At 52.8% G+C, this 24,058-nt stretch overlaps 1 protein-coding gene across 3 annotated transcripts; it reads left to right on the top strand.

Moving 5' to 3' along the window:
• Nucleotides 1-524: 524 nt before the first annotated feature.
• Nucleotides 525-23,195, top strand: NLGN3 (neuroligin 3). 3 transcript variants are annotated; one of them, XM_041002169.1, is made up of 7 exons: nt 525-642; nt 3,112-3,769; nt 8,423-8,482; nt 10,147-10,296; nt 16,571-16,756; nt 20,490-21,279; nt 21,884-23,195. In XM_041002169.1, exons 2-7 carry the CDS (start codon nt 3,313-3,315, stop codon nt 22,725-22,727), a joined length of 2,487 nt encoding a protein of 828 aa, XP_040858103.1. In that variant the 5' UTR covers nt 525-642; nt 3,112-3,312; the 3' UTR covers nt 22,728-23,195. The 3 variants fall into 3 exon arrangements, with proteins under 3 accessions (XP_040858103.1, XP_040858111.1, XP_040858095.1); XM_041002177.1 differs by having other exon boundaries at nt 3,626-3,769; nt 21,884-22,923; XM_041002161.1 differs by lacking the exon at nt 525-642 and adding an exon at nt 4,433-4,492 and having other exon boundaries at nt 3,272-3,769; nt 21,884-22,727.
• The last annotated feature ends 863 nt before the right edge of the window (nt 23,196-24,058 follow it).

Here is a 24,058-nt window from a genome sequence, read left to right as displayed (position 1 = left end):
GGACATTCAGAGGGTCTTGGGGGTGCCAGACAAAATGGGCAGGTGGGCTATGCACAGACACGAAGATCTGGAGAGGAGAAGCAGATGCTGAGACCACGGGCATCTGACATGCCCCAGCTGAAGGCAGTGGCATTGACCTTCAGGAGAGATGGAATATGGGCAGAATGGCCCCTCTGGTTGCTGCTGAGGAGAGGTGAGGAACGAGGACGATTGTCTATGCAGTATCACTGAGGGCTCCTGCCTGCAGTGCCTCAGTTTCTCCTCTCATTCCAAGACTTCAAGCTTTGCGGGTGAAATTTAGACTAGGTGTCCTATAAGATCACCTTTCTGGTATCTTGTGGTGTAAGGGGTGAGTCTAAGAGAGGGAGAAGAAGAGAGCATGAACAGAGCATGCTTGAGCCTGGGGGAATTGGGCCAAGCCCCAGGATTTCAGCCATCTCTGGCACAAAAGGAGTTAATGGCAGGGACCGCGCCCCCCCCCCCCGTGTCCGGGCACGCGCAGCGCGCCCCCTTGGTGCGCGGGCACAGCAGCCAGGCTGCCGGAGAGCTGATCTCGAGGATTCGGGTGCGGAGCCCTTGGCCTGGAGGCGATATGGGTGGTCCGCGGCCCGATTCAGTCGCTCGCAGCAGCCCGGGGAACAGGTGAGGCTGCCTGCCCTGGTCTCTCATTCTCTAGCCATCCATACCTTGTCCGTATCCTATCCTTTCCCAATTCCTGGCTCCTCCACTCTCCAGCAAATGGCCCCCATTCCTCTCAACCCCATGTTCTCCATTGGCACCCCTGACCCCTCAGTTCTCTCCCCTCCATGCTTCTCTCCTCCACCTCCTCCCTAAATCCCGCATCCCTATCATCCTCCCGCCCCGCGGTCCCCCGATTTCCACAGCGCAGCCCGCATGCTCATCAAAATACCCCTCTGGAGGGCCCCTAGCCCCATTCCTGTCTTGCACATTGCCAGTCCCCCCTCCCCTGCAGTGCAGCCCCATCCCCCTTCCATCATAGCATCTCAGAGCCAGGCTCCCTCCCCCACTCTCTGCAGCCCCCCCACCCAATGGAGGCCTTTATCCTATCCTCCCCCATTCCAGTGCAACTCTGTCCCCTGATCCCATTCCAAACCCATGGAGCCCCCAGTACTGCAGTTCCCGACACCGGTCCATTTCCGCACAATGCCCCTCACCCAATACCGCTCCAGCCCCCGATGTGTCCCCAGATGCCATTCTCATCCTCCTCGTTATCGCTGCCTCCCCTTGTCTTTTCCCAAATTGCAAGTTGGACCAGGATGGGAATCTTGGCCTTGGGAGCTCACAGTGGGTCCTAGGGTACAGAGGGCGTTTGGGGGTCGGTTGGTTTGGTTAGGTGTTCACGGGGAGGGGCTGCAGGGAATTGCCTCAAAAGGGAATTTGGCATTTGGCGCCGAAGGGTTACTGGAGAGGGAGACATCCCGAAGGGGTTAATGGAATTCGTGGGGTGGGGGCGGCACTGAGGGGGTTAATGAGGGGGGGTTGCTGGCGGGGAAGCCGTGTGAATGAGCGGTCTGTGCCCCAGAGTTGCCATGGAGATGGTGAATGGGGGGATTGTGTGAACTCAGCTGCGGACTACCCCCCCCATACACACACACCCACCCACTCCCTCCTGCCCCACCTCCCTACTCCTACCCCTTCCTTCCCCTTCCCCCCTCCCCTCTACCGGGGTGCATTCTGGGCCGTGTCTGGGATCTTCCCCCCCATACTTTGCTCCCCATTTCCTCTGAGCCCCCACCCCTTTAGTCACTTTACCCGCCCTTCCTCCTCCTCCTTTTTCTTCTCTCTCTCTCTCTCTCACGCACACACACACACACACACACACATACGCACACGCGCACACGCACATTCTTATTCTCCTCTCGTGGTGGCCGGGCGTTCCCAATCGCCCTCCCCCACCCCTTCGGCCAGTTCTTAAAGGAGCAGGGCTGCAATCTTGGCGGGAGAAACGGGAAAAAACGAAATGTGCACTCGATGCGTGTGTGCGGGGGCGTGCACGTGTGCGGGGGCGTGCATGTGTGACAGTGTGGGAGCGTCTGTGTGTGTGTGTATGTGTATGTCGGCTGTGTAGCGATGTCAGAAGGCCTGTGTGTTGGAGCGTCTTGCTATTTCGGTGTCGGTCTCCACCCGTGTGTTACCGTTCCACTGCGTGTGTCTGGGTATTTACCTATGCGGGTGTATGTGATTCTGTTTCAGTCAGTCTCTGTGTGGGTCTCTGAGTGTGTCACTCTGTGAGGCCCCGGCTGTGTGGGGCATTCTGTCTGACAACATGGGACTCTCTGAGGGTCTGGCATGTATGTCTCTCTCGGAGGGAACATCGCAGTGTCTGTGATCCCGGTTTGATTTCCCTTCCTCCCTTCCTCCTTGAGTCTTTGTGACTTTATTCCTGTGAGTCTAGGTGACTGTGTCCCACACACACCATTGTTGCGTTGTTGACACTGGACTGGACAAGCATCCGCAATGCCTAGGATGCCCTCAATCCTGGCATTTGGTGTGAAGTCAGAGATAGCCAGCAGAAAGCACAAGGCATAGGGTTCGGGGGCAGTGAAAGCTGTAAAGTGGACAGGATAGGTGCAGGATGACCTGGGGACTCTGCTGATGCAGCATCCTGCCCCTGGCCCTGGCCTGTCTGAGGTGAAGGGGTGGGGGACTCTCTAGGGGACCTTGTGCCTCGCTGCTGCTTTCCTTTCTTGTGTACCAAGTGTCCTAATGTGAGGTTATCGATCCTGCCCTCTCCTGATCTGGAGGTCCCCGTGCGGGATCACTGGGACCCACCCGCGTTCCATTTCCAGTCTTCCCCCACCTCCCTCCTCCCATATGCTACTCCTCTGGCTCCAGCTGACCCTGAGGAACTCCACTGTGCGCTGTGCAGTTGAACTTGGGGGACTGTGAACTCACACTGGCAGCAAGCATCATCCCCCTTGGATTTTTCCCACCATGGCCAAATCCGTAGAATTTCTGAGTGTCTGGGGGTGGTCAGCGAGTCTTCTGGAAGCCTGGGTGTGAGAATAGCCCAAGCCCAGCTGGATAGCAAAGACAGACTCCTAGCCCTCCCAGAGCGCTTGGATGACACATCCTTCCCTCTTTCCACAGGCCTGTCTGGCCCTGAGGGAGTCCCCTTTCTGAAGCTGTGGTGCTTGGACGACCTGCTCTCTACGTCGCTCGGCACCTGTAGGTGTCTCTGGAGAGCTCAGATTTGAGGTTCAAGTCAGTGTGGCCATGAAGGGGCTGCCTATTGGGCGGATGCTGTGACCCTGGAGTCTGCCTCTCCTGCCAGTACCCCCTGCCCAGAACATGTGGCTGCGGCTTGGCCTGCCCTCGTCGTCCCTGAGCCCCAAGCCCACAGTTGGCCAGAGCCTGTGCCTCACCCTGTGGTTCCTTGGTTTGGTGCTGAGGGCCAGTACTCAAGCCCCAGCACCCACAGTCAATACTCACTTTGGAAAGCTAAGGGGTGCCCGGGTACCATTGCCCAGTGAGATCCTGGGACCTGTGGACCAATACCTGGGGGTGCCCTACGCCGCCCCTCCAATCGGCGAGAAACGGTTCCTGCCCCCTGAACCACCCCCCTCCTGGTCGGGCATCCGGAACGCCACACACTTTCCCCCAGTGTGCCCCCAGAACATCCACACAGCTGTGCCCGAAGTTATGCTTCCCGTCTGGTTCACTGCCAACTTGGACATCGTCGCTACTTATATCCAGGAGCCCAATGAAGACTGCCTCTACCTGAATGTCTATGTGCCCACAGAGGATGGTGAGTGCGGCGGCCCGCCACTGTGCCCTCCCCCCACGCCTGCCCTGTCGTGTCGGTGGCTTGCATGTGGTGGTGTGCCCTGCAGCATGCGTCTGTCCGTCTGTGAAAATGCTTCTAACCATCACTCAGCTTGGCCTCTCCTCTCTCCCCTCCCCAGTCCTGCTCTCTCCCAGCATTGTCTGAGCTCCCATGTGTGAGTGACACTGTTGCCAGGAGGGGCCTGGTCAGGCCTGAGAGCTTTGACAGGTCGAGGTCCAGTGCTGGATGGGGGTCCCCCCGGGGGAGTATGGGTCACACTGCTGGCAGCTGCCCGCGGGAGGATGCTGGCTCCACCAGCCCCTTCCCCCACAACCCATTACCAATTCCACCTGCTTCAAAAGGTGGTAGGTGTATGAGACCAAGGGAGTTGGGTGTGTGGAGGGGGAGGGGCAGGGGCGAGCCTGGTGGGCAATGCTTAGGTGCCTCCTCTTCCACTTAGCTGATGCCTCCTCCCGCGGGGGTCATACAAAGGTAAGTGACAGAAACAAGGAGATGGTGGGACAGGCTCTCTGCCACGTGCTGCCTGCAGAGCAGCTCAGCTCTTGGGGCCTGGGGAGGGGTGGGGGGTGCATGCCCCTGGGCAGAGGCCTCCTGTTATTTTTTAGTTTTTTATTCATTTTACAGTAAAGCGGATTTCCAAGGAATGCGCCCGAAAGCCCAACAAGAAAATTTGTAGGAAAGGAGGTAGGTAGCGAGCCGGTGGGGAGGGACAGAGAGAGAGAGGGAGGGCTGCCTGCCCACCTGCCCTTGCCCCTGACGACCCGGCCTTCCTTCACGTAGCCCGGGCTCAGGGGACAGTGAGCAGGCAGAAAGGCCACCTCGTCTAAGGGCTCTGGCCGCTTTACAGGGAGAATTCGGTGACCTGAGACAGGCTCAGATCAGAAGCAGCAAGCCCATTTCTGCCAATTTCTGCCAATCTTCCCAGTCCCTAATTCCACCCTGAAGCGAGTGCCAAAGACAGAGCCAGCGGCTCTCTCTCTTCTCTCTCTCTCTCTCTCTCTCTCTGTGACACCTCAGGAGAAAATGGAGCCAGAGGCTCCTCCCTTTTGCCAGTGAGCTGAGCCACAAGACCACTCCTCCCTGCCTCTCTGGCGGGTTGAAAGTCTAGACCCGTTCTTCAGTCTTGAAGCCTAGACCAAACACATGTGCACATGGGGTTAGGAACTGTTGTCACACAGCCTGCACCCTTCCTCCTCCTCTCCCCCCACCTCTGGCCAGAGTCTAGCAGGGCGACCCAGGTTGCACTGCTGCGTGTGTGGGACGAGGGGAGGGGGCGTCCCTGAGAACGAGGAATTCCATAAGGAAAGATGAGATCCTGTATTTTAAATTCACGCTCTTGCTGAGAGGAATCCACACCCAATCCTTCTGTTTGAATGTCACTTTATGTTCGCTGCAAAGCCTTTTCGTATTTACCTCGTCAAATCCTCCCCAACGCCTCTGGGGGCCTAGGAGAAGGCAAAAGTCAGCATCCCAATTTTACGGATGAGGAAACAGGCCCAGGGGAGTGACTTGCTGCTGCTCAAGGCGCCCCCTGCCGGTCTGTGGCAGAGCTGGCAGAAACCTGGATCTTTTGCCCCTCAGGGCATGCTCTTTCCACTGTTGCACCCAGAGCCAACTCCCATCTGCTCATTCCCACCTCCTCAACTTGGAGGAAATTAAAAAAAAAAATGATGACATGTGGCTGACTTGGGCTGAATTGGAATCAATAAGAGCCTAAAGAAGCAGGTGGAAAATGCTAAGCAACTCCCTGGCAGCCCTTTGGCAGGCATGGAGTTTGGTTGCCCTTGATGTCCCAAGGCAGGGTTTCTGTGAGTGGGACTGTCCAGGTTCCTGGGACTGGATACTCCCTACTGAAGAATGTCTCAGGGCAGGAATACGTGTGCTGAGCAGGGACCCTGTGTGCTTCAGGTGCACCCTGGGACATGGAGTGAGACACGAGGCCTTCAGGACAGGCTTTCCTACCATGCCCGCTACCAGCTCGGGACCACACCCGTGCATGCACAAGCATAAGGCAGTCAATGTTTTGGACCCCAGTGCAAAAGCCTCGTGTGCTGTAGAAAAGGCACAACAGGTCTGGGAAGCACAAAGCCTCACAGTCCCAGCTCTGCTGCCAACCCATAGCGAGCCCTTAGGCAAGTCTTTCCTTTAGGATCCTGAGTTTCCACATCAGAAGTTGGTAGGGGACTGATCTATCATTTGTACTCTACTCACTCGTAAAGGAGTCAGGAAGACTGTCTCTTACGCCTCTTAGACTGATTCCTTTGAGTTATGGGTGAGGGGTGATAGAAGAACCAGCGCTAATCCTGACCGTTCTTCAGAACAATGATCACCCAGGGCTCCTTTAAGGGCCAAGGGTGGGCCAGAGAGCTGACTGGAAGCCCTTAGTCAAATACAAACATTTTCCAGTCCTGACGATAGATTCGGGCAAGGTCACGTGCTAGGTGCTACCGGGATCTGAGGTAGAGGAACTCCTTAGACAGCACCAACAGCCTGTCAATGCTCTGAAGAAGCTCCTAACCTCATCCTAAAACTCAGCTGGTTTTGCTAAGCCCCCGCCCCCGGTTCTAAGCAATGGGTTCCACACAGTGTGTGTTTATGTGTGTGTGTGTGTGTGTGTGTGTGTGTGTGTGTGTGTGTGTGTGTGTGTGTTGGGGATAGACATAATGTTATTTAGTGTTCCAATTAGTTCCCTCTCCGAGACCTGTTGGGTGAAGTGGGAATCATGTCTCTTGGCATGCAGACACCACCCCCCCCCACCCGGAGGTCGTTAGGGCTATGGCGTGCAGAGACATGGATGGGGGGCAGTTGTCACCATGAAGAGAGAGCCAAAATTTGGGGCCTGGCTGCAGGAGCAAAGTCATCTGTGTGAAAGAGACAAAAAACAAAAAACAAAAAACAAAAAACAACCCATGCAGCCGCCCAGGGACACTGTCAGGGAGGGGCAGAGGGACAGGGTGATCCAAAGTGAAGGGCTTTCTGGGGAAGAGCTGCCCTGCCCCTCCCCCGGCCGAGTGGGAGGGGAACTGTGTGTGGGCAAGCGGGAGTCCTGTCAGTCTGGCAGGCTGTCCTCTGTATGGGTGATGATGTCTGTGTCCCAGCGGGTTTCTGAGGGCACCGCTGGCAGGTGTTGAGCTAACGCGGGAAGACGGTAGGTGTCAGCAGAAGTACAGGCAGCTGGGGGCACTGTCTCCCCAAGGGCTGGGCTGGCGGGGGCGGGTGCCTAGTGGAAAGGCTGCTTCGTCGTCGTGGGAGGTCTCATCCCATTTTGATGGCTAGCTCTCAGGAAAGCTGCTCAGCAAATAACCTGAAAGGGGAAGGGGAGCTGGGCCAGGGTCTTATTGGCTGTCTCAAGGTGGAGGGGGAGCCCCATTTCCGCACGCTGGCCACCATCCAGACAAGAGCCTCTCTCCCCCACCATTTGGAAGCTGCACCTCCCATCTCCTTCAGACAGGAAGGAGAATGGCTGCCGGAATGTCTCTCTCCACTGGTCTCTCCTCTCCTCTCCTCACCATGCTCCCATCTCTCTCTCTCTGCATCTGTTTCTTTCTTCTCTTTCTTCCATCCCTGAAAGATGGCATGGTGCAGTGGAAAGACCATGGGCTCTGCACTCAAGCTAACCTGGGTTTGAATCCTGTCTCGAGCACTTCCTAACTGTGTGATCTCGAGCAAGTCACATTACATCTCTGAACCTCAGTTTCCCCATCAGTGCAACAGGAATGAAGATAGGGGTGTAAGCGTCAAACCATGTGGCAGAAGTAAGAGGGCCTGTTACATGGTAAACATTCAGTATGTGGTAGGAGCTATCCATTACTCTTCTCTCGCTCTCTTTTTCTCTTTTCCTCCCTCCCCCCCCCCCCATCCCTCTCATTCTCTCCCTTGTCCCTTTCGCCTGTGCCCTTTCTTCCTCCCCTCCCTGCATCTCTGGCTCTCTCCATCTCAGAGCAATGCTTGCTGCTCTGCAGTCTCTTCCTGTGGGCAGCAACCCCATTTGCCATTAAGCAGAGCGGGGGCGGGGGGACGGGACAAGAAAGAGCAGAGAGAAAGCTTCATCTACCATCTTCTCCTGCGGGAATCAGGGTCAGCTGAGGCCTGGCTCCAGCCCACTCACTGGACCCTTGGGAGCTCAAGGCCTGGGGTCCCGGCAATGTGGCTCGGCCTGAAATACCTCACATGGATATCCATACATGCTGGCAATGTCATCCCTCACCCACGGTACCTGTCCCTGCGCTCCAGCTCCACCTGCCTGGGCCCACACGCACAGCCCCTTCCATGCAGAATGAATCCTGCCCCCAAGTGGGCCTCTGGCTCTGTGCCCTGGTCCACCTGCAGCCACCTCCTTCCTAACTGGGAAGGGAATTGCTTGAGATGGGCTGTTGGGGACAGGGAGGCGGAGCAGGGAGGCCAGCACAGCAGAGGCCTGCAACACCATCATCCTGATACAGGTCTGGGCCTCAGCCCACCCATTCCCTCAGTTCTTGCCATCCCTCCTGCCTGTCCTGGGCCCAGGCCCAGAGCTGGCTTGCTGGGCCACACTGCAGTCATGCTGTTTTTGAATTCTCTCTCTGTTTTGTTCTCTGTTCTGTGCTGTTGTGTCTCCCCGTGTCTGGTCCCCAGGATCCGGCGCTAAGAAACAGGGCGAGGACTTAGCGGATAATGACGGGGATGAAGATGAAGGTATTTGGGGGCTGCAGGGCGCGGCGGCTGGTGCATGGCACAGAGCCCCTCCCCTTCTCGATGGGGAGAAGCCCCATCTGTCTGTCTGTCCGTCCGTTGGTGTGTTTCTGTTCCTGTACGAGGCCGACGGGCTGTTCCTCTGTCTCGGGCCACATCGGCCACGGGGAGTTCCAGGGTGATGGACACGGCTGGCAGGAGCAGGGGCCACAAGCAGAGCCACGGGGAGGGCATCTTCCTTGTCCCAGTCCCCCATCCCATCTTCTGAGCAGCATGGAGAAGGGAGAGACAGGGGTTGGGAGTGGGGGGCGGTGCGGGAGAGGCACACAGGGTTCCGGATGGCCGGCCTGCCCCTGGGTTTCATTGAAAAGACCCCTATGACCCATGGGGGAGTCTGGCTCCTGGAAGAGGGGCCCAACAGGACAGTGAACCAAAGAGGGAGACAGGGAGAAGCAAAGGGGCTAGAGAATGGCAGCACCTAGACTCTGCCCAGCCTTCTCCCACAACCATGCAATGGCCTCTGAGCCAGGGGCTGCAGTGGGTTCGGAACAGGGCCAGAAAGAGCAGAGGTTCTAATGGCAGGCTGAGGCCAGGAAGCCTCAGCTGTCAGTAGATGACCTAAGATCCTGGGGTGCCGATTGATTGGTGGGACCAGCCTTCCTCCTCAGGGAAACAGGTTGTGTTTGCTCCACAGCAGTGAGTGCTGCCTTCTACCTCTGTGCCCTGCTCCTGCCCCTTTGCCCTCGAAGGGGCCAGCTTAGGGCCCCCTCCCCCAGTGCTGGGCAGGGCTGTGCTGGGGGAAGGGAGTGCAGACCATGGGTCCACTCACACATGAGGGGCAACAGGCAGAGGTAATCAGGCCTGGAACCTTCTTGTGACTGCCCTGGCTCCGACGCCCTCCTGCCTGGGCTTGGGAGCGGCTGCCTACTGGTCCCTCATTGAGTGGCCTCTGTGGGGGCCCCCATCTTCATCTTTAATGCCTACTGAGCACAGACACTTGCATTCTTAGCTCCGTCCCACCCCCCCCCCCCAGGGAGAATGGGGTAAAGGGCACGTGGCTGAGCAGCCGTGTCAGTCAGGTGCCCCCACCCATTTCTGCCATTTACACCTCTCTCCCCACATCCTTCCTTGTTCTCTCCCCGTGCCACCCCTTATCCCACACCTCTTGTCTCTGTCTGCACTGGGGGACCAGCTGCTGCCAGTGGCCGTTTTTCCATGTAACTGGTTGTAGTCTTGGGGTTGCAGGGCTCCCCAGCCCCCGATCTCTAAAGCCATGTCAGGTCCCAGGACTCCTGGGTGCCCAGGGCAGGGACTCAACTGATGCAGCTAAGAGGCTAGCCCTCCCTCTTCCTGCTGCTCCCCTACCCCTTACCTGGGCCCCTCCAGTGGTGGGGACACCTTGGTGGTCTCACTGCCTCCAGCTAGGGAGGCACCTATAACCAGAACGTGCGAAAACGTTGATTGAAGCCCCAGTGTCTGTGGCCAAAGCTTGAGCTCCAGGCCTAGCAACCCCATGAGTCCTGCCCGCAAGGATGGCAGTGGTGTCCTGGCACCTGGGATAGCTTTGCTGCCCACATCCCCTTCCCTCGCCCCCTCCACCAGGGTTGGCGGGGGTGGGGCAGGAAGGGCATCCTACCCAGCCTATGTCTCATGCCTTCTACTTGCAGACATCCGGGACAGTGGTGCTAAACCTGTCATGGTCTATATCCACGGAGGCTCTTACATGGAAGGGACAGGCAACATGATCGATGGCAGCGTCCTAGCCAGCTATGGCAACGTCATCGTCATCACCCTCAACTATCGAGTCGGAGTGCTAGGTATGCTTTCCTGCTGGCTGCCTTGGAGGAAGAACTGGCTTCTCAAAGGGGGAAGAAAGAATGCAGGTGTGGGATGCTTAAGCCTTGCCCCTTTAGCTGCTGTTCATGATCATGACAAAAAAGGTTGTACTTCCTTGACCCCTAGACAAAAATTTTGTATTCCTTTAGCCGCTAGCCAATCACTGGTCCCTCATTCTGGGACTACTGGGAATCCAAGCTTCACACCTTGTCTTAGGGCCTCTATTAGTTCTTTGCTACCAGGTTTTTGACTGATGAATTTTGTAGGGCCTGTTAATTTTTCTAATGTCTCCTCCTCACCCCTAAACACTCCACACATACACAGTCCTTCTGGAACACACCGTGTCCACACTCCTATATACCCTCACACATAAGCCCCAGCTAGTCCCACACATAATTATGTCTCATGTACCCCCACAAAGCACATTCACTTAGCCCACATCTGCTTCTACACCCCCTCTTACACATAAAGACATTCTGGCAGTCACATGCATGCCATATGCATAGTCGCAGGCACATACATCCACATATGCCCATGTTCTCTATACACTCCCCAGCCACGCCCACATATACACATTTGTCTCCTCTCATTTATGTACACACACACATTCTCATATACTTCTTCCCACATCTCCATGTCCATGTCTCCACCCATGCATACCGCATGTACCCATGCTCACCCAACCCCATCTTTATGCCCTGCACCCTGCATCCTGCATATCCATACCGTACTACACACACATATACAGAATCTATATGTATTTATGTAAATGTACACAAATATTTCTTTCACCTACTATCACACATACACCTCTCCATAGCCCTCTATACATCATACTTCACATCTACTTCACACACCTCCATATACAATCTGTCCTCAACCTTCTCCACCCAGATACAAGCAATATTCCCCCTCTCTACATGCATGTACCCTCACCTGTATGTCCACCCACACATCCACAGATACTAGATACACAGTTACATCCTGTGTTCCTGCTTCCACGCTACACACATCCCATGCCCTACACTTAACGATCCCCCCCATACACTCGCACCACACTCTTTCCGTACTTACCCTACCTCAGAGGGACCTTCAAAATGTTCATGGAAAATACATGGTGTTATAAGGAAAATCTGGTAAATTGCAAGTCTTTTTTGCATTGAAATCAACATAACTTTTCACTCCATTTTCCATAAATCTTTTAAAGTATTCTAGTCTAAATACTCCATAAGTAGACACATGCTTGTTGCTTTGTTTCACCCCACAAATGTGTATCCATCTAGGCTATTTGAACTACATCCATATCTTATATGTACATACCTCTATCCAGTTGTATCCATAGCCATGCCTCCAATAATCCTTACAGACCCCCACATGCATCCACATTCTTCTTACTCTCTCCCACCACACATCCTTACACACTGCTACCCATTACACGTACATTCCCACTATGTCCAATGACTCATCATACACATGGACATGTGCACGCACGCACACACACACACACTTTCTACATGTACACATTTGTTTCAGCATTTTAAGCTGCCTCTCTGCCTGTATCTTCCTTGATGACCTCCCGATGCCTATATAAGGCTCAGGTCTTGAAGTAAACAAGTGCTTCAGACAGGGTGATTAAGCGTAGCAACCTGGCTCACCTAGACCCTGTGTGCCTGGAGGGGTCTGAAGAAGTTACCTTCTTGCCTGAAGAAGTCACCTTCTTGCCGAAGGCTTTGGTGTCCTCAGAGTTCCATGGGTGGGAGCAAGGTCTGGGCTGTTTGTGTATCTGTAGACCAAAGTACTGAGCCAGCAGTTAGATATGCCTCACCCACGGCCAGCTGAGAAACAGGCCTTATTTTCATTGGTACTCTACACTCTGTCACTTTGCCCACTCCATTCCTAGGGTGAGGCCCTGCTACTGCATCTGACTTTGAGGTGAAGTTGTGTGTGCAGAAGGCCAAATCTCTGTTGACTTATCATTAACACTGAGTGGGGCAAGGAGAAACTTTTGTTGAGTTTAGATGGGAGAAATGATATTGCCTGAAAAAAGAGAGAGTGTGTGTCCCCATCAGTGGCAACAGGGATAGTTGGGGATGGGGGGACATATACAACACCACCCTGGTCTCCCATAGTCTGGTTAGCTTTGGACTCAATGATTCTGCCCTTATTTGCTAACTGTTCTACCCCTGTTGATAAAGGAAGTCTGAATCCCACGGTCCCACGAATAAGGCTAGAAACTGACACAGTAGGGCTACACACTTCCTAAAGAGTAATGGATCACACACACACAACCATACAGTAGTTAAAAGCCAAAAGCAATTTTACTACTACGTTTTCTTAGCGTGACAAAAGTCATTCCACTCCATTGCCTCTAACCATTTTAAAGGCAAATCTCTAGTCTGCAAGGTTGCTTGGAAGGTACAGAGAATACTAAGCTTTGGCCTCCAGCTCCATGTTACCAGGCCAGCGGGGACTGGGGGAAAGAAAAGAGCAAAGGAGAAGGGAAGAGAGAGAAGAAAAGGGTTGGGGAGAAACAGGGTCGAGAGAGCCACAGGGAAAGGAGACCTAGAGGAGACACAAGGAGAGACTCAAGATTGCACCCAGCCTGTGAGGTCCCCACATATCAGCTGGAAGCTACAGGCCGCACGGACGGCTGCCGTTGGTGAGTGCTCCCTGTGAGCACCAGTGTTCTGATTACTTCACAGACCTTCAGCAGCTCTAATCCTTAAGCTTCTGCATCAGAAAGCTCAACCTGATGAAGCTACAGACTTTCCAAGACAACATGCACAAACACATGTGTGTATACACACACATACGCACACACACTGGATGGTTACCCCTGAAACTAACCCAGGCTAAGAAGCCCCTTTTATAACCTCCTCTCACATGGATAACTAGAAGAACACATGTAAGGGACAGAAATTTATTCTTCAGGCTTGCTTAAGTTGATGATCAAAATAATTTAAGCATACTTCAAAAAGTTAATGGAAAATGGAATTAAAGGTAGGTTTATTTTAGTGTAATTTTTAAAAATCTGTGCATAGTTTTGTTAGACAAATATGTGTTTATTTGTTTTAAAGGCAGAGATACTAATAGAGGAAGAGAGACACAGATCTTCATCCACTGGTTCACTCACCAGCTGACTGCAATGGCTAGGGCTGGGCCAGATGAAAACCAGGATCCAGGAGCTTCTTTCTGGTCTCCCATGTGGATTCAGGGGCCCAAGTACTTGAGGCATCCTCCTCTGCCATTATCAGGGTGCTGGATCAAAAGTGGAACAGCCAGGATTGAAACCCTCACCCATGTGGGATGCCAGTGCTATAGGTAGCAGCTTAACTGACTATACCACAGTCAGTCCCCATAGCTTTTTCATAATTCTCATTTTCCATGAACTTATCGAAGACCCCACATATGCATGGATTCTGTATTACTCAAAACTGACAGGGAATTATAAACTGGGATTTCTATGGAAGTCCTCCACCACTACCTGTGTGCCCTTCACTTCCTGTTCTGGAATACAAATATAATCAACAAGCCACTGATTGGGTTCCAGGTATATAAAAGATTTTATTATTTTTTTCTCTTGGCAGATGTAGAACAGGGATTTGTCCCTGATGCATAGGGACTGTGTTGTGCAGCTAAGGTTTTGTTATTCTCTTGCCCCAAACATTCTAAAAACACACAGCCAGTTTTGGACCTCAATTGCATGCATCCTTCACCATCCCTCCCATCAGCTTCTCCCGAGCACCCAGCCCAAACAGACAACTCCCCTGAGGTGCTTCTCTATACTATATCTTGGATGAATCACATATGTTGAGGATGTCACAGACTAATCCATGAATCCTCTCCAAGGCAGAGAGGAGTAGCTATTATTTGAGAAGTCCCCAGTGGGCTTGAAGCCAGCATAAGAGAGGGATTCCAGCAGGATTTAAGATACGGATATTCCTGGGGCTGAGGAAGCAGGAGCATGCCAAGTTTTATTCTGGCTTCCAGAATTTAATCCTCCATCCTTGCTTAGGTACCCTCCAGGCAGACTGAAAACCTGGGAAACGTCAAGCCTTAAGTGACACAAGTATCTGTTTCTGAAGCAATCTGTTGACAATCAGCTTAACCATGTGCTGCAGTATAAATGCGAGCTGGAGAGAGTGGCTCAGATCTATTCTGAGAGTTTCTAGAGTGGGGTATTAACCTCCATTCCCATGGAGGTGACTGGGGTGACTGGGGCAGCTGAGTTCCTGGGAAACTTCTCAGTGAGCTGCTTCTCTGCCACCCTACCTGGTTTTGTGTGCTTGCGGTCAGTTGTGTTTGCTGTATAAACTGCCTGAGCTTGTTGTCATAGTAGAGATGTTGGCCTGGCACTAGCCACATGCCTCCTGGTCCCATATCTGCAGCTCAGAGGACCTGAAGGAGCAGACAGTGATGATTGAATCCTCCCTCCCTGAGCCTTTTTTTCCTCATCCAGGAAATCGGAGAAATCGGCTCTACTACATCCCAAAATGCACGCTTCTCCTAAATGATGCCTTGGCCAAGACTGAAGCCAAGTCTGATGTTGCCTAAATGAGAGAAAAGGCCAAGAGAATATACGGGAAGGAGAGGGGACCAGGAGAAGCAAGAAGGGCACTTGGTCTGAGCGGTTCCGGGCTTGGGCAGTGGGGTTGAACTTGGTCAGCAGTGTTTTTGAAGGCTCACGGGAGCAGCTTCAGTTCCTCGGTGGGTCCGGCATAGGAGAAGTAGATTCCCTTGTCAGTGGGAGTGGGGATTCCTCAGTTCATCCTTACTTGGGCTGTCTCTAATTTCTCCCTGTTTCCTCATCTGGAACCTGGTATTAATAAAGACTTGTGACTAGGTGCCAGGAGAAAGAACTAAGCCCCTTTGCATACTTAATTCTACCAAAGGTAAATTAGTAGCACACTTGAAGATGAACTCTTTTGTAGAAACCAGCAAAGAAAGCCATGAGGTCTTGTGCTTGTTGGAATTCAGCCTCCAACTATAGACTTCCAGGATGGCCCAGGATCCCTCTTGAACTGCAGGAGCTTCCTTACAGGGCCCCCGCACAAAGTTCATTCCAGGTGCTGTGAGTGAGCTCTCTACTATGGTGTCAACAACAACAACAAAATTCAAATCCAAGTCTGCATTGGCAATGTCTAGGAAATTGCTGCAAGTCCTCACCCGGAAAGACCCCCATGCAAAAACCTAGGACAGGAGAAGACAGAGCCTGCCAAAGAACCTGCCGATCAGGGGGAGAGACATGAAATAAAATAGCAGGATCAGTCTAAAATGGAAGCGGGTTGGGAGGGAATATAGGACATCTCTGTGGGATAGCCAGCAGGTGGGCGGGAAGGTAGTCTCCATGGCAACAAGTCTCCACAGCAGCAAATCTCAGCAGGTGGGCGGGAAGGTAGTCTCCATGGTGATCTATGTCCTCAGCAGCAAATCCCTGTGGGTGGGCGGGAAAACCTGTTTCTGTGGTAACGCCCAACACTGACTTCCCATTTCTCTGCCAGATGAACAAGATGGTCTAACTCGGTGGCTTTGCAACTTTCGCAGGCATTAACATCACCTGGGGAGCTTGTGAAAAACAGATCAGGTCCCCGATCTTGGAGAAAGGGAAATTAAGGACCTGCCCTGAAGATGAGGGGAAGGGGAACATCAGAGGCCATGTCAAGAAGTAGCAATGAACTCAATCATACAGGAAGGACAAAGGGAGAGACAGATGGGAAGGGACAAAGAAATGTAGTTCTACAGTGTGTTATAGAAGCTTATGTTCATTGGATCCTTGTCACCACTCTATGATGTATTTTTGGCCTCATTTTGCAGAATAGCAAACTATGACCCAGAGCCTTTAAATAACTTGTCCAAAGGCTACATAACTAGAATGTGATAGAGCCAGGAGTCAGACTAAGGACTGATTCCAAACCCCCTGTCTTTTTGTGTAGCTCAAGACATAGTTTTAAGGTGCTGTCCCATGGATAGTAAAATGGGGCAAAGGATTCTGAATGGCTGCTCGAGTTTCCACCATCTCAATCTGTAACCCACAAACACCCCCTTCCTATGGTCTTGAGGCCCCTCCTTCCCACCTAAGTAACAGATGAGAAACTGGTAGCCACCCCTTCCTTCATTTATTGTGAACGCTAGACCTTGCAGAAAGCAATGATGGTTTAGCTACATGGTATGTTCCCCCTGGTCCACCCTCACTTCCCTGACTCCTAACCCAAACCCTGCATCCTCCCCGTTCACTGTACCCTTTGTTGAATCCAGGCTTCCTGAGCACCGGAGATCAGGCTGCCAAGGGCAACTATGGCCTCCTTGACCAAATCCAGGCCCTCCGCTGGGTGAGCGAAAATATTGCCTTCTTTGGAGGCGATCCCCGCCGGATCACCGTCTTCGGTTCAGGCATCGGGGCATCCTGTGTCAGCCTCCTCACACTGTCCCATCACTCAGAGGGTGAGTAGCTTATTGGACCAGATGTAAATTAACCAAGTGCCAGCTGTCCACTCTGAGCCCCGTGGGCTCTGGAATGCCCAGGTCTGTGCGCAGGAGCACCCTAGCAGCTCAGTATTGCTTTGGGGGAGTGGAGAGAATGGGAAGGACGGGTCTGTGGGAAAACGAGAGGGAAGCAGAGAATCCCCTTCAGGCCCTGAAAAAGCAAGGTTCTGATGTGGGATCTGACGTGCAAGAGTGGGACTCAATTACCCATCTGAAAGGACAATAGTTGTTTGGGGGCAGGGGACATCATTCTATAGTGATGTAGGGTGAAAATGAGTTTCTAAGTGTAAGAAACACTTTCTTGGAGAAACAAGTCTGTACAGGAAAGGCAGCGTCTCTGAGGGCGAAGAAGGTCTGAAATGAGAATCTCTAATCTGTGAGGTGGACTCCTGAGGGATGATGGTCTATTCATGGACCCGAGACCTTCTCCAAGGGTGACACATCCCACCCAGGGGAGGCTCATTTGCATGTTTTTTAAAAAGACTTATTTATCTGTTTGTTTGTTTATTTGAAAGCCAGAGTCACACACACACACACACACACACACACACACAGAAACAGAGCTAGAGATCCTCTATCTGCTGATTTTTTTTCCCCCCCACATGACTGCAACAGCCAGGATCGGGCTAGGCTGAAGCTAGGAGCCAGGAACTCAATTGAGGCTTCCCGTATGGGTGGCAAGAGCTCAAGTACTCAAGCTATTATCTGCTCCCTCACAGGTACAGTAGCAGGAAGCTCGATCGACATAGAGTAGCTAGGACTTCAGCCAGCCACTTCCATACAGGATGCTGGTATCCCAAAGGACAGCTTACCCCTTGTGTCAACAACACCTGCCACAAATCTGATTTTTCCCATTTTATTTGAAAGACAAAAACGAGAGAGGGATAGAAAGATCCTGTATCTTCTGGTTTACTTCTCAAATGCCTGCACCATTCACAGTTTGGCCAGGCTGAAGCCAGAAGCCTGCAGCTTCATCTAGGTTTCTCATGTAGGTGGCAGGGACCCAAACACATAAGCCATCACCTGCTGCCTCCCACTAAGTGCAGAACCAGGAAAATGGACTGCAAACCAAGTAGCCGGGCTTAAACAAGGCATTCTGACTTACAGTGTGGGCACTTCCAGGATTGTCTTAACTACTGCAGTAAATGCTATTCCCCAGACTGTTTTTGTTTGTTTACAAATTTGTGTTGTTAAGGGAATTGAGGCATAGCCCATGAAGGCTTTGTGAAGCTTTTTTTAAAAAGATTCTTTCCACTTTTTATTAGAAAGGCAGATTTGCAGAAAGATCTTCCATCTGCTGGTTCACTCCCCAAGTGGCTGCAACAGTCAGAGCTGAGCTGATCTGAGCTGAGCTGAAGCCAGGGGCCAGGAGCTTCTTCTGGGTCTCCCACGTGGATGCAGGGTTCCAAGCACTTGAGCCATTTTCCGCTGCTCTCCCAGGCCACAAGCTGGGAGCTGGATGGGAAGTGGAGCAGCTGGGACACGAACCGGTGCCCATGTGGGATCTTGGTGCTTGCAAGAGAGGATTACCCAATTGAGCCGTCATGCTGGGCCCTGAATCTTAAAAAAAAAAAGCAAACACACATTTATTTATTTATTTAAAAGGCCAAGTAACAAAGATAAGGAGGGAGGGAGGGAAGGAAAAAAGGAGGGAAGAAGAGAGCGAGAGAGAGATCTTGCAACCGTTAATTCACTCCTCAAATGGCCACAACAACCAGGCTGGGCCAGGCTGAATCCAGGAGCCTGGGACTTCATCCTGGTCTTGCACGTGAGAGACAGGGGCCCAAGTCCTTGGGCCATCTTTTGCTGCCTTTCCAGGTACGTTAGTAGGGAGCTGGATTAGAAGGGGTGCAGCCAAGACTCAAACCAGAGCTCTGATTTGGGATGCTAGTATTGCAGATGGTGGCTTAACCCACTCTGCCTCAACACCAACAATCTGAGACTCCTTTTTTTTAAAATATTTATTTATTTTTATTACAAAGTCAGATATATATAGAGGAGGAGAGACAGAGAAGATCTTCCGTCCAATGATTCACTCCCCAAGTGAGCGCAATGGCCGATGCTATGCCGATCCAAAGCCAGAATCCAGGAACTTCTTCCGGGTTTCCCACATGGGTGCAGGGTTCCAAAGCTTTGGGCCGTCCTCGACTGCTTTCCCAGGCCACAAGCAGGGAGCTGGATGAGAAGTGGAGCTGCTGGGTTTAGAACCGGCGCCCATATGGGATGCTGGCGCTTTGAAGGTGAGGACCTTAGCCGCTAGGCCATGCTGCTGGGCCCCTGAGACTCATTTTTAATCTCTCCCATTCAGTGGGTCCCCCTGCCAGTGACCCTCCCAAAAAGGACATCAAATGTTTCCGCCTCTTTTCTCTCTCTCTCTTTTTTTTTTTTTTTTGCTTTCAGAAAATATTGTACCCACGTGCACACTATAGAGAACGCTCTTGAGGTATGGGGTAACTTTTTTCTGAAGTAAGGGAATCTGTAAGAGAGAACATGCTGTTGTCATCAAAACCAACGCCAGGAGTTAGTGATGCTCTTACAGGAAGACCTGCAGTTTCTCTTCGGAGAAGGCGTGGCCCTCAGAGAAGCGAGTCACCTTTGCTCCACCCTACAGGGTGAGGCTACCCTGGTGAGGGCAGAGTGAGGTGCAATGCGAAGGGATCGAATGTATAGCTGGATGACAGGAGTGGGGCCAGGGCTGCCCCCACCCTGGTTTTCCCTCAAGGTACATTTTCTCTGAGAGTGCTACCTCTGAGAGCACCGTTTCCTTTCCCAAAGAGACACTGTCTCACCAAGGCCAGCATCTGTGTAGGCCTGACTTCTTTAAGGATTCATTCTCTGAATCTTTCTGGAATTGGCTCATGGAATCATAGTTTTGGGGAAAGTGAAGCTGTGTGTGTTGGGCAGTAATCTTCATTTCTCACCCTCTCTTTCTGCCATGCAAACTGCTTTTCTCCGAGAAGCATGGGATTGCATGTTTAAGAGCCGGATTCTCCCTCTTAGGGTGTTGGGGCTAAGGAGAGAACGGCACCCTCTTTTTTATTTTCCTAAGAGGGGGCTGAAAACCATGTTCTTTTTTGAGTCTGGGGGTCTGGCTGCCTCTGAGCTGATGTGGACGTGAAAGTGTTGTGTCGGGAAAAGGCAAGGCTCCGGAAACTGCACACAACACATGGCCTGGATGCCTTTAGACCCCAAGGCCTTTGCCCTTGAGATCTTTCCCCAAAGTGCCCGAATGTGGGGCTCTCTCCTGCCTGCATTTCTCATCTCTCATGAAAAAGACCCCTTTGTGGTGTAAGCGCCAGCTCCCTGGTGGTGCGTTGGCACAGAGCTGGGCCCAGCTGGGCAGGAAGCAAGAAGGGAAGACAACGAGAGATAAAGAGAGGGGAGCATAAGGAGGCTGATGTGTGGAATCCAAGGGGTTAATTCTTCCTGGCATGTCCTTAACCCCAACGTTACCGACCCTCACACAAGCCAGCGAAGTAATGGAGGCAGCAGGCAAGGAGCACGCCACCCAGGGGGAGGGCTCAGCAGTCCATCCGCCGATCTTCATCCCTCACGCCCTGTCTAAAGGTTCATTCCGCCTTCCTAAACCCCATCAAAATGTACAGCACCCTCAGTGGACAGATGGCTAGGAAATTTTGTGGCTGCATATATGACATGAGTGATATAAGCTGATGCTACCTGTTTTCTGTAGGCCTTTTCCAGAGAGCCATCATCCAAAGTGGTTCTGCTCTGTCTAGCTGGGCCGTGAACTACCAACCAGTGAAATACACCAGCCTGCTGGCCGACAAAGTGGGCTGTAATGTGCTGGACACCGTGGACATGGTGGACTGTCTCCGGCAAAAGAGTGCAAAGGAGCTGGTAGAACAAGATATCCAACCAGCCCGCTACCATGTGGCGTTTGGCCCTGTGATTGATGGTGACGTCATTCCTGATGACCCTGAGATCCTCATGGAGCAGGGCGAGTTTCTCAACTACGATATCATGCTAGGTGTCAACCAGGGTGAGGGACTCAAGTTTGTGGAAGGTGTGGTGGACCCCGAGGATGGCGTCTCTGGCACTGACTTCGACTATTCCGTTTCCAACTTTGTGGACAATCTGTACGGCTACCCTGAGGGTAAGGACACCTTGCGGGAGACCATCAAGTTCATGTACACAGACTGGGCAGACCGTGACAATCCCGAGACCCGCCGTAAAACACTGGTGGCACTCTTCACTGATCACCAGTGGGTGGAGCCTTCAGTGGTGACGGCTGATCTGCATGCACGCTATGGCTCACCTACCTACTTCTACGCCTTCTACCATCACTGCCAGAGCCTCATGAAGCCTGCCTGGTCAGATGCAGCTCATGGGGACGAAGTACCGTACGTCTTTGGTGTACCCATGGTAGGTCCCACTGACCTTTTCCCCTGCAACTTCTCCAAGAATGATGTTATGCTCAGTGCAGTTGTCATGACCTATTGGACCAACTTTGCCAAGACTGGGTAAGAAGTCAATGGGGTTTTCTCCTTTGGTACTCCAGCATGCCAATCCTCCCCTTCTCTCTAGAAACCTTTTTCATCTTTTCTTTCCTAAGATCATTTCGAAATCTTGCTTGTCCTTCCCACCTCCTTTCCATGTCATTTTCTTCCCTTCAAAAGTGTGGCTCAGAATTCAGTTAACATTAGCACTTGGCAGCAGTGAGAATTAGCAGTCCAAAGTATGGGATTCGAGGGCAGTGGCCAGAGGCCTGTGAAATGAGAATCCAGTGCATTCAGACAGGGGCGTTAGTGGGTTCTTGGCACACCTGGGCTGCAGTGGGCCTGATAGATGCTCGTGGAATGAGAAGGAAACGCATGTGAAGCCTGATCTTAGAGGATGTGCATGGAGAAGGAAGTGACAGCTTGCCGCGGTGCAGCTCGCTGTGGGGCCTGGGGATTCAAGGCGTGGAAAAGAGAGGGAGGGATCCTGAAAAAGACAGAGTTGCAGAGGCAGGGGGCATGTTTTGGATTAGAGGAGCAGTTAAGGGGCGGGTGTGAGAGGAAGAGCACTGGGCCCTTTCCTCATCCAGGTAGAGTGGTGACCCCAGATTTCCATGTGGTATTTCAGGGATCCCAACAAGCCGGTCCCCCAGGACACCAAGTTCATTCACACCAAGGCCAACCGCTTTGAGGAAGTGGCCTGGTCCAAATACAATCCCCGAGACCAGCTGTACCTTCACATCGGGCTGAAACCAAGGGTCCGCGATCATTATCGCGCCACTAAGGTGGCCTTTTGGAAACACCTGGTACCCCACCTATATAACCTGCATGACATGTTCCACTATACGTCCACAACCACCAAAGTGCCGCCCCCGGATACCACCCACAGCTCCCACATCACCCGCAGGCCCAACGGCAAGACCTGGAGCACCAAACGGCCAGCCATCTCACCTGCCTACAGCAACGAGAATGCCCAAGGCTCCTGGAATGGAGACCAGGATGCAGGGCCACTCCTGGTGGAGAATCCTCGTGACTACTCCACCGAATTGAGTGTCACCATCGCCGTGGGGGCCTCGCTCCTGTTCCTTAACGTGCTGGCCTTTGCTGCCCTCTACTACCGTAAAGACAAGCGGCGCCAGGAGCCCCTGCGGCAACCTAGCCCTCAGAGAGGAACCGGGGCCCAGGAATTGGGAGCTGCTCCTGAGGAAGAGCTGGCAGCGTTACAGCTGGGCCCCACTCACCACGAGTGCGAGGCTGGCCCCCCCCACGACACTCTGCGCCTCACTGCCTTGCCCGACTACACCCTGACCCTGCGGCGCTCCCCTGACGACATCCCACTCATGACCCCCAACACCATCACCATGATCCCTAACTCCTTGGTCGGCCTGCAGACCTTGCATCCCTATAACACCTTTGCCGCAGGGTTCAATAGCACTGGGCTGCCCCACTCACACTCCACCACCCGGGTATAGCTTCAGCCCAGGGCCCAGCTCATCTCCCGGCTCCCTCCCTCCCAGAGCCACACACACATGCACACACAGACATGCACACGCAAACACAGACTGACATCTATGTATACGCACTCACCCACACCCTACAAACTGCAGAGCCACCTGCACAAACACAAGACATACGTGGACATGCACCCGCATGTACAAAAACACAGATGACAGAAGCAAACGGGAACAAACCCCACAGATGGGGACACAAAGGAGTGCTCGGCCAAGCGACAACAGCTGCAGCCAGCTCCCCGAGTCTGACCACAGACACTCCTGGGGGGCCTGAAAGCCACAGCTGGACACCCCCTCGGTGCTTGCCTTCGGCCTCTCTTGGAACTGCACCACCGACCAACTCCAGACTCGGGAGCTGTCAAGAGCAGAGTAGCTCTTCCTCCCCCAGACTTGGTCTTTTTTCTGGGTCTTGTTTTTGTTGATTTTTTTTAAAGCAAACAAACAAACAAACAAACAAACAAAACACCAATTTTGGAACAAATGCTTTTTCAACCCGTGAGTGCTAAGAGGCCATGGAAGGGAGGGCTCTGGGCCCAGGTCTCTCTGGTTCTGGAACCCTCGGTGCCCACATAATCAGACCAAGAAAAAGGACCCCGCCTCCCCCTCCCACCCCATCTTCAGCCCCCAAGAAAGAAACAGATCCGAGCAAAGCCATGGGGTGGAAGGAGGCAGGGGCTAATGACGGCTGGGGCCGGAGGATCATAGGGGACAGGCATACGACCAGCCCTGCCTACCTGTGAGGGCTGCTGCCCTGCCTCCCTCCCCACCCCCGAAGCCAGCAGCATCGCCCTGGCTAGCCCAGATGTGGTGGGCAAGGTCTTGCGGAGGAGGCCGTGTCACCACGCCCACCTCCCCCCACCCCCGCACGGGGTCATCTGAGCTCTGCCTCTGCCCCTTGGGGAACTGCTATCAGAAATTTGCCCCATTTTCTTTACAGTCTCTTTTGTGTCTGTCATTCCTCTTTCCAAAAGGCGGTGGTTTTTCTTTTTTGTTGTTGTTGTTGTTAGTGTTGTTGTTGTTGTTGTCGTCGGCCTTTTTTTTTTTTTTTTTTAAAGAAAAGTTCTTAAAACACTAACGGAAACCCATGGAGTTCGTCCTTTGTAAAAATTTTAAACACAGTGTCTTGATATAAAAATAAAGAATCCAGTTAGCACTCCCAACCCGCCTCCCTTGCGCAGGCCTTGCCCCCTGCCCCACTTTCCTGCAGACCTAGGATTCAGGGGGGCAGGCGGCCTTCCCCTGCCCCCGGACCTTTAAAGCTGACGCAAGTCTGGGCTGCTCTCTGCTGTTCC

Source organism: Ochotona curzoniae, unplaced genomic scaffold (genome assembly GCF_017591425.1).
Source record: "Ochotona curzoniae isolate NIBS_2020 unplaced genomic scaffold, NIBS_Ocur_1.0 contig_1274, whole genome shotgun sequence".
Classification (NCBI taxonomy): domain Eukaryota; kingdom Metazoa; phylum Chordata; class Mammalia; order Lagomorpha; family Ochotonidae; genus Ochotona; species Ochotona curzoniae.
This window is presented reverse-complemented; position numbering and strand designations above follow the sequence as displayed.